At 35.0% G+C, this 12,594-nt stretch overlaps 1 protein-coding gene across 1 annotated transcript; it reads left to right on the top strand.

Annotated features, from left to right (window-relative positions):
* Window positions 1-243: 243 nt before the first annotated feature.
* Window positions 244-11,472, top strand: LOC149796818 (uncharacterized). Its single transcript, XM_089961458.1, has 2 exons — window positions 244-353; window positions 8,125-11,472. The coding sequence occupies exon 2, from the start codon at window positions 8,186-8,188 to the stop codon at window positions 10,157-10,159; it is 1,974 nt and encodes a 657-aa protein (XP_089817584.1). The 5' UTR covers window positions 244-353; window positions 8,125-8,185; the 3' UTR covers window positions 10,160-11,472.
* Window positions 11,473-12,594: the final 1,122 nt, after the last annotated feature.

The raw sequence follows: 12,594 nt of genomic DNA, 5'->3' as shown, positions 1-12,594 counted from the left end.
TTGATCGAGTCAGTCAGTAATAACATTAGTGACACTACCTGACGACTTTGAATTAACGAGTTTCCGAAATGAGCTTAGACAAATGTACTTATGTTGTCCCTTCACTGTCCTCTAACTGCACTATATTAACTCAAGTTAGAGAAAGTATGCACCGAAACATCCAGGATGTAATTTGCTGAGTGTTCGAATAGCGGTACTGATTATTTAGATGCTTTTATTTTGGATGAAAGGAATGTAAGCACCTTACTGACCCAAATTGGCTAAATATCAGGGGCTTCGGAAACAGAAAATGTACTGCTGTGTTTAATGATACACGTTTCATATGCGGTTGTTTGACACTTTCTAACTATAAGGTATAGTTAAGAAATAAATAATATGTTATTTATTTTAAAATCACAGAAATATTAGTTCATGTTGTTAGCTTTGTGAGCTCACAGTGACATGAGTGTTTTATAGCTTGTATAAATAGGCCCACCTCGGTTTTCATCATGTATTCCAAAGCAAAATCTGGGCCTTGGGGGAAGAAAAACAATCGAAGTGAAGTAAAAAGTGAGGCACCCCAAATTTGAGGGCTGTAGACGGCCGGATGAACGTTAACGCTGGAAAATTAAATTTAATAATAAAAACAATGCAGGTAAATTTATATATTCAAGGTAAACCAAAATGAAATTTGTGAGCATGAAAGCAGATCAAGACCAGTATAGTTCTTTATTGGATTAACGACATTAAAAGTCATGTACACGATGTCATCAAATTGATGACGTCCGTATTTTTATTTATTTACTCAGCCTGACCCCCAATTCTGACACCATGGGGATTTTTGACTCAGTCTTTCACTGATATGTCAATAATTATTTAAGGGTAAACCAACAAGTCTCCACCTTTCCGTTTTAGTCTGACATGACTATTGGGGTTTAACAACTTAGTTCATCCTGGAGCATCTACTTTGTAACTGAGTCGTATTTTTTGGGCCACCTGATAAAAATTAATAAATTTATTTTTACTATCCTTTGTTTATATATTTGGTAAGTATAATCCCACTTTCATTGATCCATTGTGCTAAATCCTTTAGAACTTTAACTTTTTTTTGGTATTAATCCCTGTCAGAACAAAACCTGTATATCCAGTGACTGTTGACCTTACATTTTAATAGTTGATGCATGCATGGAAAAGCATTCCTCAGAGGAAAGAGCAACATGTTGTAATGGTATAGCAAAGTCTATATCACTGGGAACTGGCTAATGCATGTGACCGTTATGATGCATTTCTTCGACCTCAGTCGCTATGTGACTAGCTTAATCCATTTTATTGAGAACTTTTATGTCATTTCGGGGAACAGCATTTTGACTAGTTCTGAAAAGTGGTCAACTATATTCAACGAGATTATGTTCATCTATGATGTTCAGCCATAAAGATGTCAAACTGTCTCAGCAAGTATATCTTTATCCATATTTGATGCACATTCTGCAGACATGGCTTTCAGTACTGTCAAATTTGTTGTCACTTTGTAAACATTTCAGAATTACTTCATATCACACAGTCTAATCCATGTTAATAAGCTTCAAATGCAGAAAACTACTCTGGTGGCATAAGTGGTTAGAGTGTGCAGGAGTTTGCAGATTCAAACCACAGCTGAGTCATACAAAAGACTTATAAAATGGTATTTGCAACTCCCACGCTTAGCACTCAACATTAGGAGGTCAGTGTTAGGATTAGTTGGCCTGGTGTTAGGATAATGTGACTGGATGGGATATGATGCTGCATTTTTGCGGCATGATGCCCCAGTGCAAGACATCACTATAATCTGCCACATTACAGACATTGTAGCCAATAACTGATTTTTAAAAAAGCTATGTTGAAAATCCAAATCATACATGCACACACTCAAATGCGAAAGCCAACCAACCATGACAACAAAATCAGAGGGATTTTAATTGCTTTGTGCTGCAAGAAATTAACAACTAAATTGTCTTGCCCTACATAAGCCATTTACAATTATATGGTCACTGGCAGTATTACTGTAAATATTTTACATTGTAAGCAATATGTGAAAAACATTTGAGAAAAGAACATTTAAGTAATAAGTTTGTGTACACAGGAGATTCCAATGAATGATGGGAGACACCTCTCATCTTGGGAGGAAAATCCCTTTCATCCAGGAGGTTCTTATATATTTTATCAAAGCCAAAAAAGGAATTGTTTAAAAAGAGCTTTCAATGTACAGGTGCACAGTTATGGAACAACATCCCTAGTGACATAAGACAGGCTCCTGGCATTTATTTGTTTCATAACCAGTCCTTCAAATGGATGAAATCTTAAGACAGTCAGATGGTTCTATGCAATATAAATGCCTCCTGCTTTTATGTAGGTATATATTCACAAATGAATTTTTCAGTACAATATGGTCACTGACCGCTTAGATGGCCTCAGGGTTAGTGTGTCCACCTCAGATGTGGGAGGTTGCAGGTTTGTACCCTTGCCGAGTCATACATAAGACTTATAAAAGAGGTACTAACATGCTTAGCATAAAGAAGTTAGTGTTAGGACTGGTCGGTCTGATGTGAGGATAATTTTACTGGGTGGGAAATCATGCTGCATGTCTGCGGCAGGATGCCCCAGTGCTAGATTTCACTATAAACTGCCACACTGTAGACATCATAGTGATATGACTGAAAAATTGTTAAAACTATATTAAAAATCCAAATAACACACACACGCACACTCTATGCTCACTGATGCTTGTGCATATGTTCTGGCTGCGAGACTTTGATTTTCAGAATAACTTAGTGTTAAGCTAAATTTATCACATTGTGCTGCATACATATGTTATGCATTATAGAAGGCCTCATGTCAGATTAGTTCCTGTACTTAAACTAGTTAACTACTCAAAGTGAAGTAGTTGTTTATTATTATTATTATTATTATTATTATAAAAGCTGTAGTAAAATTGGCCCAAAAGTTTGAACAAGTCAAAAGATGGAACAATATCCAGTGATAAATCTTTACTATCAACTTTCCTTTTTACTAGCTATAAAAGGATGCTTGCATGAATTTTTTAAACTTTCTGTTCACTATAAAAAAAATTTTAAGTATTTATTTTCATCTAGCAACTAGGAGAGAAATTGATAAAGAAATTTGACCATTTAGTGAAAATCTCACTCTTGCTAAAAGACCGCTCCAGTGGTCTAGTGGTTAGAGTATCTGCCTCAGATGCAGGAGGTCATGGGTTTGAAACCCATCAGAGTCATACCAAAAGCTTGGTACTTGCAGCTGCCTCACTTGGTGCTCAGCATTAAGAGGTTAGTGTTAGGACTGGTCAGCCTGGTGTCAGGATAATGTGACTGGGTGGGACATGATGCTACATGTCTGCGGCATGATGCCCCAGTGCTAGACATCACTATAAACTGTCACACTACAAACATTGTAGAGATATGACTGATTTTTTTGAAAAGCTATGTTAAAAATCCAAAGCATACACACACACACACACACACACACACACACACACACACACACATTTACTAAAACAATGTATAAATGGCTAGTTAGAGCAAGACAACTGCTGACTTTTCTTTTTGTATGGGACAATTCATCAAATTGGATGATTTGTAGATTGTTTAATTTGTCTGTAATGCATCATGGTAGTTACTATTTTTCATGTAAGATAATACCATTTTACTTCTCATGGTCTTAGTCTTTGTTATTACTGGAAGATGGCACTGTGTCTGAGTTGTAAATTGCAAATGAATGATCTTGCAGTTTTATTATTTTAGTTAGACACAATTGGTGCAGTGTATTGCATGGAAATAATAAGTAATCTTATTTTAATTTATTTATGTTATCACATCTTAAATGCATTTCAAATAGCAACAGTATGCAGAATTGTATGCTGTTGCAGTGCTATGTCCAATCGTGTAGTGCATGATACCGGTGTACTACAGTGTTCATCTTACAAGGTTGCCCCATTAATTAATTTTGAAGAGAACAGTAGTTCAAATTTATTTGATGTTTAATTTACATATTATTTATTATATTAAATTTCATTTTGAACAAAGAGAAAAAGGAACATCATTCAGTGTAATTTTCCAACACATTAAATTGGTCTTCCAAAATTTCTTTATATGGAGGAAAATACAGAATTATAAACAATATTATAGCCATGTAAAATAAATATAAATTAAGTTAATTTTGATTTCTGTTAATTTCTGTTGAGGAATGGAGTGATCTGGAAGATCATTCACTGCAGTTTTCAAAAATAAAGGTTTGTTTTATTGAATTCATTTTTAAGGGCCAAAAATGCTGCTAGTTAATTCAATAAATATTGTTTATATCTACAAGAAAAAAAATTGAATTTAAAAAAAAAATTTCATTATGAATTGCCATGTGGTTGCTTGCTGTATGAGAAAAATCGCTTACTGGTAATTAAGAAAACTATATTCAGATTTAATATTTATTAAACACCTCATTAAAATATGGGTACAGTTTCAAAATTAATTAACAAATTTGAAAGGCAGTGTTCAGGAAAATTTGTGTTTATTGACAAGGATAGTAGAGAATAAGATTGATATAATAGTTATCTAGTTTAGGGTTTATATTGGAATTTTGCTCTGCATGATCTTCAAGTCACAGGGTTAACGTGTGAAGATCTTGCATATATTACAGGGTTAACATGTGAAGATCTTGGATATATTAAAGGGTTGACATATGAAGATCTTTGATATATTACAGGGTTAACATGTGAAGATCTTGCATATATTACAGGGTTAACATATGAAGATCTTTGATATATTACAGGGTTAAGATGTGAAGATTTTGCATATATTACAGGGTTAACATATGAAGATCTTTGATATATTACAGGGTTAACATGTGAAGATCTTGCATATATTACAGGGTTAACATGTGAAGATCTTGCTGTGTAGCTTTGTAGTATTGGCAGATTGTACAAGGTTGGTATTGAAAGATTGCACAGTGCAGTTTGCAAATTGCTGCATTATATATTATAAAAAGATTCAGACAATGTACACGGCAGTGTTAAAATTAACATTTGTTAATTATTGCATGTTTGACAGCCTACATGTGTGCACCTGTATACAATTATTGCAAATGCAAACAAATAGAGCTTGCTGAATTTTAAGTCAGATATGTGGTATTATAACATTGCAAACATGATGTCAACAGCTGTTAATTACAAATTTCTTGTTAAACATAAATGCTTCAATCATTATAAAAGTGTGTCTATTACATACTATAAGGGTCAAGTTAACAATGTAAATTGATATGTTCTAACAGTTTTATGAAATGCAGTTTATTTGGAAGCTATCTAATAGGGCATAACCGATTAGCATTTTTCTACTGATTTCCGATTCCGGATTTTGGGCATGAAATTTTTCCGATTCCGGATACGATTCAATTAATCGGAAATGCTAAATTAAAAGGTTTTTCAAATTAACTTTTTAAACCGTGTTACACACGTTTTGCATATCACACCGATGTCACAAGGGGAAGGATATGGCAGGACTATAGCAAAATGCAACGAAGTTCAAAGCCACAAAGAATCCATGAAATTTTTTATTCTTTTGCCAGTTCCGACCCATTCTTTGTTCAACAATTAGTTGATCTTGCCGCCAGGCTTTTATTTTCCCGCCTTAATCATTTATGTCGGCAAGCGGCCAGTTCCATCCTGTACTTTATTCAACAATTAGTTGATCTTGCCGCCATGCTTTAATGTCGCGGTCAAATAAAAATAAAACAGGCTTTTGTTTGGTCCTATAAAGTTGGCCTCTTGCGGAATCATTTTCTTTTAATACCTCATTAGCATGTGTCAATGTATTCAATATTATGCCTTCATTATTGAGGATGTTGACATAAACGGGTAGGACTGTATTATATATTTTAATAAATTTAAATCTTTCAGTCTAACTCAAGTATTATCGTTTCACCCCGTTGTGTTGACCATATTGGACTTTTCTGACTTCTTATTTAACTTTATTAACGCACTATCGAATGACACGCAGTGTTAGACACGGTGCTATAGAAATTCAACTTTATTATTTTTATTATCCGAATCGGTCGTTCCTGCCTTGTCCGACTCCGATTAATCGGAAGTTCATACTATCCGGTGGAATCCGATTTCCGGATCAAAAGTCGGTTATGCCCTACTATCTAACTGACATTAACTAACAGAACAACTCAAGATGCATGATGATTAGGTCTAGGGTCTGACCATTTTGAGGGTTTAGGGTCAGGGTTTGATCCAGGATATATTTTTGTCTCTTCAGGCAATTAATTTTTTGTAACTAGTATAATAGAATTTAGTTCTTTTTTATCTGCAAATCTCAAAGGACAAAATCCCAGGCATTAACCCCACTGCCAATTTAATTTTCAGTCCCTTAAAGGCATTTGTATATATTTCATGCATCAATGAAGATATCAGTCATAGGTTTCTTTTAATCAGTTGCTGACATTTAAAAGATTTCAGCTGAGAAAAGTGTATGGAATATGTCTACATGATGTTTTAAGAAAATCTGATGTTCTTAATAAAGCTGTATACATTTTAAACAAAATTGATGTTAGAAATAGTAATGTGCAAAAACCAATTTTAAATACAAAAGAAATACTGAACAATTGTGAGAGTGTGTTTATATGTGATTTGAATTTTTAAAGTAGATGTTAACAATTTTCCAGTCATATCACTATGATGTCTGCAGTGTGACAGTTTATAGTGGTGTCTAGCATTGGGGTATCATGCTGCAGACATATAAAATCATGTCCCATCCAGCCAAATTATCTTAACACCAGGTCGACCTGACCTAACATTAACTGCTTAATGCAGAACACCAAGTAAGGCAGCTGGTAGTACCATTTTTATGTCTTTGGTATGACTCAGCTGGGGTTTGAACTCATGACCTCCTGCATCTGAGATGGATGCTCTGACCACTTAGATCACTGGAGTGATGAACAGTTATGACAAATATAAACTTGAATTAAAGTGTTTCTTCAGATGTGTGTATCTCACTCTTTATCACTAGCTAGATGTGTTGGTGCAACATCACTGGACCTAATTCAGTTCAGCTTGTAACATCAGATTAGAGTCAGTGTTGCCCTGCAATAACATACAATTTCATCCTCTGTATAGATTTTGTGACTGGTGATAACTTTGAAAATCATTGGAGTAGAATAGAATATAATGAAGATTGTTGTTGTTGTTGTAGGGTTTAACACCATTTTTCAGCACACGATAGGCTATACATGGCGGCCAGTATTAATGGACTAGGAAGAACCCTGGAAAACCCTGGAAAGAACCACTGACCCACGAGAAGCTACTGGCAAGCTTTCTCACATACCCACATTGGCCGAATCCGAGACTCGAACCCACACAGACAGAGGTGAGATAGCAGTGATCTGTAACGGAGAGCGCTTTAGACCACTCGGCCACTCGGGGCCTCCGTTAATGAAAATAAGCATTGTTATAGCAAGCTTTGTCTTTCACATGTCAGTGTCTTATCTCCATTTAAAAATCACAAGAAATAAGATAAATGGCATTATGTTATCTCTTTTGATTTTTGGCTTTACTAAGTGTTTAGATTTTCTATTGTCTCATGAAAGAGTCTTGCAGTTCATTTTTACCTTGCCACAGAAGACTAAGAAATCCATATTCAGAATTGTATTTTTGTTTGTACCATAGGCAAAGAAGAAAGTCATATCTAGAATTTTTATTGTAAATATGAGCATTTTTTGGCATATCTTGTACCTCCTAGTTTGTTTTGTTGGAACATCTATACAACCATTTAGATAATGAACATACACCCCCACCTTCCCTGCCCTTGCTTGTTCTTATATGATTTGTAGTTCAATGAAGGAAAGGAGAGGATTGTTCTCCAACAGATGCTCATGCAGGTATGTTGAGTTTCATTCCTTGCGCAGAACCAAAGTAAACAAATGTCTTTTTGAAGAAGACTTTGCTTACTTTTGATCATTTGTGCCAAAGTGTGTGTGTGTGTGTGTTTGTGTGTGTGTGTGAGAGAGAGAGAGAGAGAGAGAGAGAGAGAGAGAGAGATGGCTGACATGTTACTTGATTTGAAATTTGTCAATTCACTTAACACATTTTCTTTGTTTTTACAGGTATAAAGTGTGATTGTGTGGCCCAGTATTAATATCAGTGTAACAAATTTAAAAATCAGTAATGGCCATGATCCACAAAACAGACATCTCTGCACTCATACAGCATGCCATCTTATCAATGTGCAGAGAGACATATGATCTGGAAGCAGAAGTTGAAATCGATGGATTGATTTGCCTCCACGATTGTAAGAAACAGGAATATAACATAGTCAAACTGCATGAGATTTTCAAATCTGGTGAGAAAAGTCATGAGGCGGAATATGGTATGCATGAACCTTTAGATCTTGGCAGTGGCAACACTATGCATCAGCAGATACACACGCAAGAGGGAGTGGAAGAACGCTACAGTCCATCCAGTCTTGTGCATCTTTCATCACAAAATTCTGTACACAGTGGTGTGTCATATGTTGATTTGTCACAGTCCAATAGGAAAAGTACTGATGATGGTGGTAGTTATGGTTACACAACTGCAGGATATAACATTTATGATGCAGAAAAGAATTATATACTGTCACGAGTAGACACCAGCCTAAGTAAAGACTCGATTGAAAGTCAGAATGGCAGTGAGAAAGGTTTGAATGAACGTAGGATAAAGAAGGCCCGTATGGATAGTTTGAATGATCCTATGAGTAAAAACAGAGGAAATAAATTTTCAGGCAGTTTTGAAACAGTAGTTGTCAAGGCAGAGCCAAAAAGCAACACAGGTGATGAAGATATTACTGATGGAAGCACCAATTCAGAAAATATATTTGAAGATAAAAATAGTTTCTCACCATCACATGGTGAGTCAACCAGTCATGCATCCACTTTTAGTCAAACTGACATGATAAAATGCATGAATGAGATGAAAAAAGCTCTGGCAGGAAATTCACATCAATCCAGCATTCAAGGCACTTGCAATGAATTCTTCAAGGGTGTTTCAATCAAAGTAGAACCACCAGATGAACCAGAGACATTAAGTCTGCAGGAAGACAAGTTGCCCTTCGGTCAGGATGAACATCTTCAGACTCTTGAAAAACAGGATGCTTTTCAATCAGACTTGTTCCATGAACAAGATATCTCTCGTCTCCCATTTGAAAACTGTGAATCAGACAATAATATACTTGATGAATATTCAAGGCACTATGAGTCAGATGATAACAGAAACTATGACACATCTAAATCCAAACCTGATGCCTCCCCTGACTTTGTAAATAGTGTGAACTCTGCCACGGTTTCACCTGTGACTGGAAATCTTAGTTTTGTCCATAATGGGCGCTCTTTCTTAAATAACAGTATATCTCACCTGAAAGGGAAATTTTCTGACCACTCATCAACAGTTCTTAGTCAGCAAGAGTTTTCAGGTGAACTTCTCTTCAAAGAAACAGATCCTAAGAAACAAAATTCCACTTTGATATCATCCAGTGATGATCTTACAGAAGATAGCCATGGGTTGTTTATGATTAAACCAGGTTGGCTTGCTAGTGAAATCCGGTATCGGTCAGATCCTTTAAGAAGATATTCTAGGCCAGAGACAGATGTTTCAGAACATTCACACGGTACTACAGCAGACAAACTTTCTCAGCCAGTTGTATTGGTTTCTGACAGAGAACTTGATGACGGGAATCAAGTCCATGGTTCTTTTGAGAGGCAGCTACTGTCAAAACTAAGCCCCAAAAGTGATGAGAGCCAAAGGTTGTCAAATAAAGTGTCCAAAGGAAGCTATAGGAGTTCTGCTCAGGAGCAGCAAAGCTTTACTAGTCCTAAAGCATATCAGAAAGTTGGTAAATTTGTTTCACCTGGTACTTCTCAGTCAAGGGGTAAAGGAGTATTTTTCTGCTCCAAATGTGGGGCACGCTTCACTTTTAGACAGAGTAGAGATCGACATGAAAAGTCATCTTGTGGCGTACCTCTCATCAGTCCTTACCCATGTGAAATATGTGGCAAACTATTTAAAAGGAAAGATTATCTGAAAACACATCGTGAGAAATTTCATCCAGTATCTAAAAGAACAGATAATGACATATCAGGTATGAAGATTTCATCATCATTCTGAGAAATCTCAACTGTAATTTTACTTGAGGAATTTACTATGTAAATTTGTGTTTGTGACAGTTTTTATTGTTGTCAGTATTTATGTTCAGTCTCATATTGAATAGATTACATACAGTAAAGCACTAGAATCTTTACTGAAATTACAATTTTCTTGATAATATAATTCAAATTTCAGAACAGTTTATTTTGAAAGAAATGCAGAGGAATTTATTGCTTGCTATACATAGATTGACTGTTTAGCCCCAATTTTTGGAAACATTCAGTTGATTATCCAGGTCATCATTTTGTAAAATATAATGGTTATAAACAATTCTAAGAGTTGAGGCTGTTCGGGGGCACTGGGTGGCCGAGTGCTCTCAAGCACTAAACTTTACAGATCACTGCCATCTCACCCCTGTCCTCGTGGGTTCAATTCTTGTGCTCAGTCAATGTGGATATGTGAGAAAGCTTGTCAGTAGCTTCCCATGGGTCAGTGGTTCCTACAGTAGTTTCCAGGGTTCTTCCCTCACCAGTTTATATAATGCTGAAAAATGGTGTTAAACCCAAACAATAACAACATCATAAGGCTCTATATTATAAATTTGTGAAGTAAAAATATTTATATTGTAGGTTATATTGTGTGTTCTCATACAGATCATGAGGTCCATGTCATTTACATGTGTCAGATGAGTGAAAGATAAAATGTACAGTACTGTACATTTGTGTAATGGTTTTGTTTTCTGTAGCTTCATTTACACAGTAAAGTTTGAAATAAAGGTGTACTTTTTTATTCTCTATGAACAAGTTTCCATTCATTAATATGAATGCCAGAGTTACAAATTTAAAACAGCCAAGAGCATGAAATACAGGTCACAGTGAAATATTCTTTGTGTTCATTAGTCATCCTTCAATAAGTTTTGTAACTTGACTTAGCAGAACTAAAGAAACCATTAAATCAAAAAGTTAACCAAGTTTTTTGATGCATATAATATAGATCACAGTGATATGTGAAGAATGGGTGTAAAATTTAATCATGATATAATTAGGGAATGAATTATTAGTACTGTAATACCAGTCTGCAAAGTATCAAATGAAAGTCACAGTTACCTTTTTTAAGAGTGACAGTGTAGTACAACAGAGTTTTATCCTATTTCAGGATTTATCTGTTAAATGTTTCTTGTGAAGAAAATGTTACCCCAAATTTTATGATGTAAATAAATTAGACATTTTTGTACATTTTTAATCAGTGTTAATATATAATAAGTTGTGTGCCTGTTTGTACAAATGTTTAAGTGGAGAATAAAGATTTTAATCAGCAGAAAAATTGTGTAGTTCCTATATATGAAAAATAGTTAAAATGTTCACATACCAAAGACGTTAGATGTCACTGATGGCCAAATGTGACATATTATCTGTACTTTTGTCAGAAGACCCATATATAATTGTATGTAAATGAGTAATAAGTAATGACAATAATTAATTTGAGTGTCTTACAATTGAGAATCAGTGGTTTATCAGTTCACATGAGAGGTTATTTTGAAGAAATGAGACCTTAAACTAAGGAAATCCAGCCCAGAAATATCAATTCTTGGCTTAGGGATTGAAATAAATTCTTGCCTATTTCCATCTCTTCTCTACATAGACAGAACAGTTTATAGGATGACCTGATGTTCATCTGTCAATCCATCAGCACAAATTTATTATCTCTTTGCCTAAACTACACGGAAAATTGCCATGATACTGTATACACATATTCATCCCAAAGTCTAGTTGGTCCTGAATGCAAATGGTGCTGTGCTGCCATCCAATATGGCCACCAAAGTGACCATGAAAATCTTTTTATTGTGATTCTTTCAGAACAGAGAGTCATCTATGTGTGGTTTTCACAACAAGACTTTTGACAATGTATTTTTGGTGGCAAGTGAAAATGGTGTTGATCTCACATCCTAACGAACTATATTGTCAAAGTGTGTCTGAGAGGCTAATAAGTAGATGGAGCTTATAAAAGATGTATGGAACTAAATTTCTTTTCCCAAAATGATGGATTAAGTTCCTTCCAACCTGCAAAGAAACATTTCAGTAATGCTACTAATATTGCAATATACATGTTGTATGCAAAATTAGTAGGATGTCAAATTAGCGGTATGCCATTGTATAATTCCTCGAGTGTAATTATTTTGGTTAAGATGCTGGTGATAAAACTACTTCAGTTCAGCTTCATCAATATTTCAGTTCTTTTTTAATTGGCTGATATTACAGTTTTACAGGATTAATGACAATGATGGAAAGAAATGTAAATAAATATGTCTCATGATGCTTATTTCATATCAAATTAAGTCATCTCCCAACTCGTCATTATCTTTTGCTAACTTGAGATCAGGATTTTTGTACAGTGTAACTAATCAATTCAAACTTTCTTCAATATTGTATAACTTTTTTTTTTGGTACAAGCTATTT

This window comes from Sinohyriopsis cumingii, chromosome 6, assembly GCF_028554795.1.
Source record: "Sinohyriopsis cumingii isolate HCF-2022 chromosome 6, ASM2855479v2, whole genome shotgun sequence".
Lineage (NCBI taxonomy): Eukaryota > Metazoa > Mollusca > Bivalvia > Unionida > Unionidae > Sinohyriopsis > Sinohyriopsis cumingii.
Note: the sequence above shows the minus strand (reverse complement) of the source record. Positions and strands in the feature narration are given on the sequence as shown.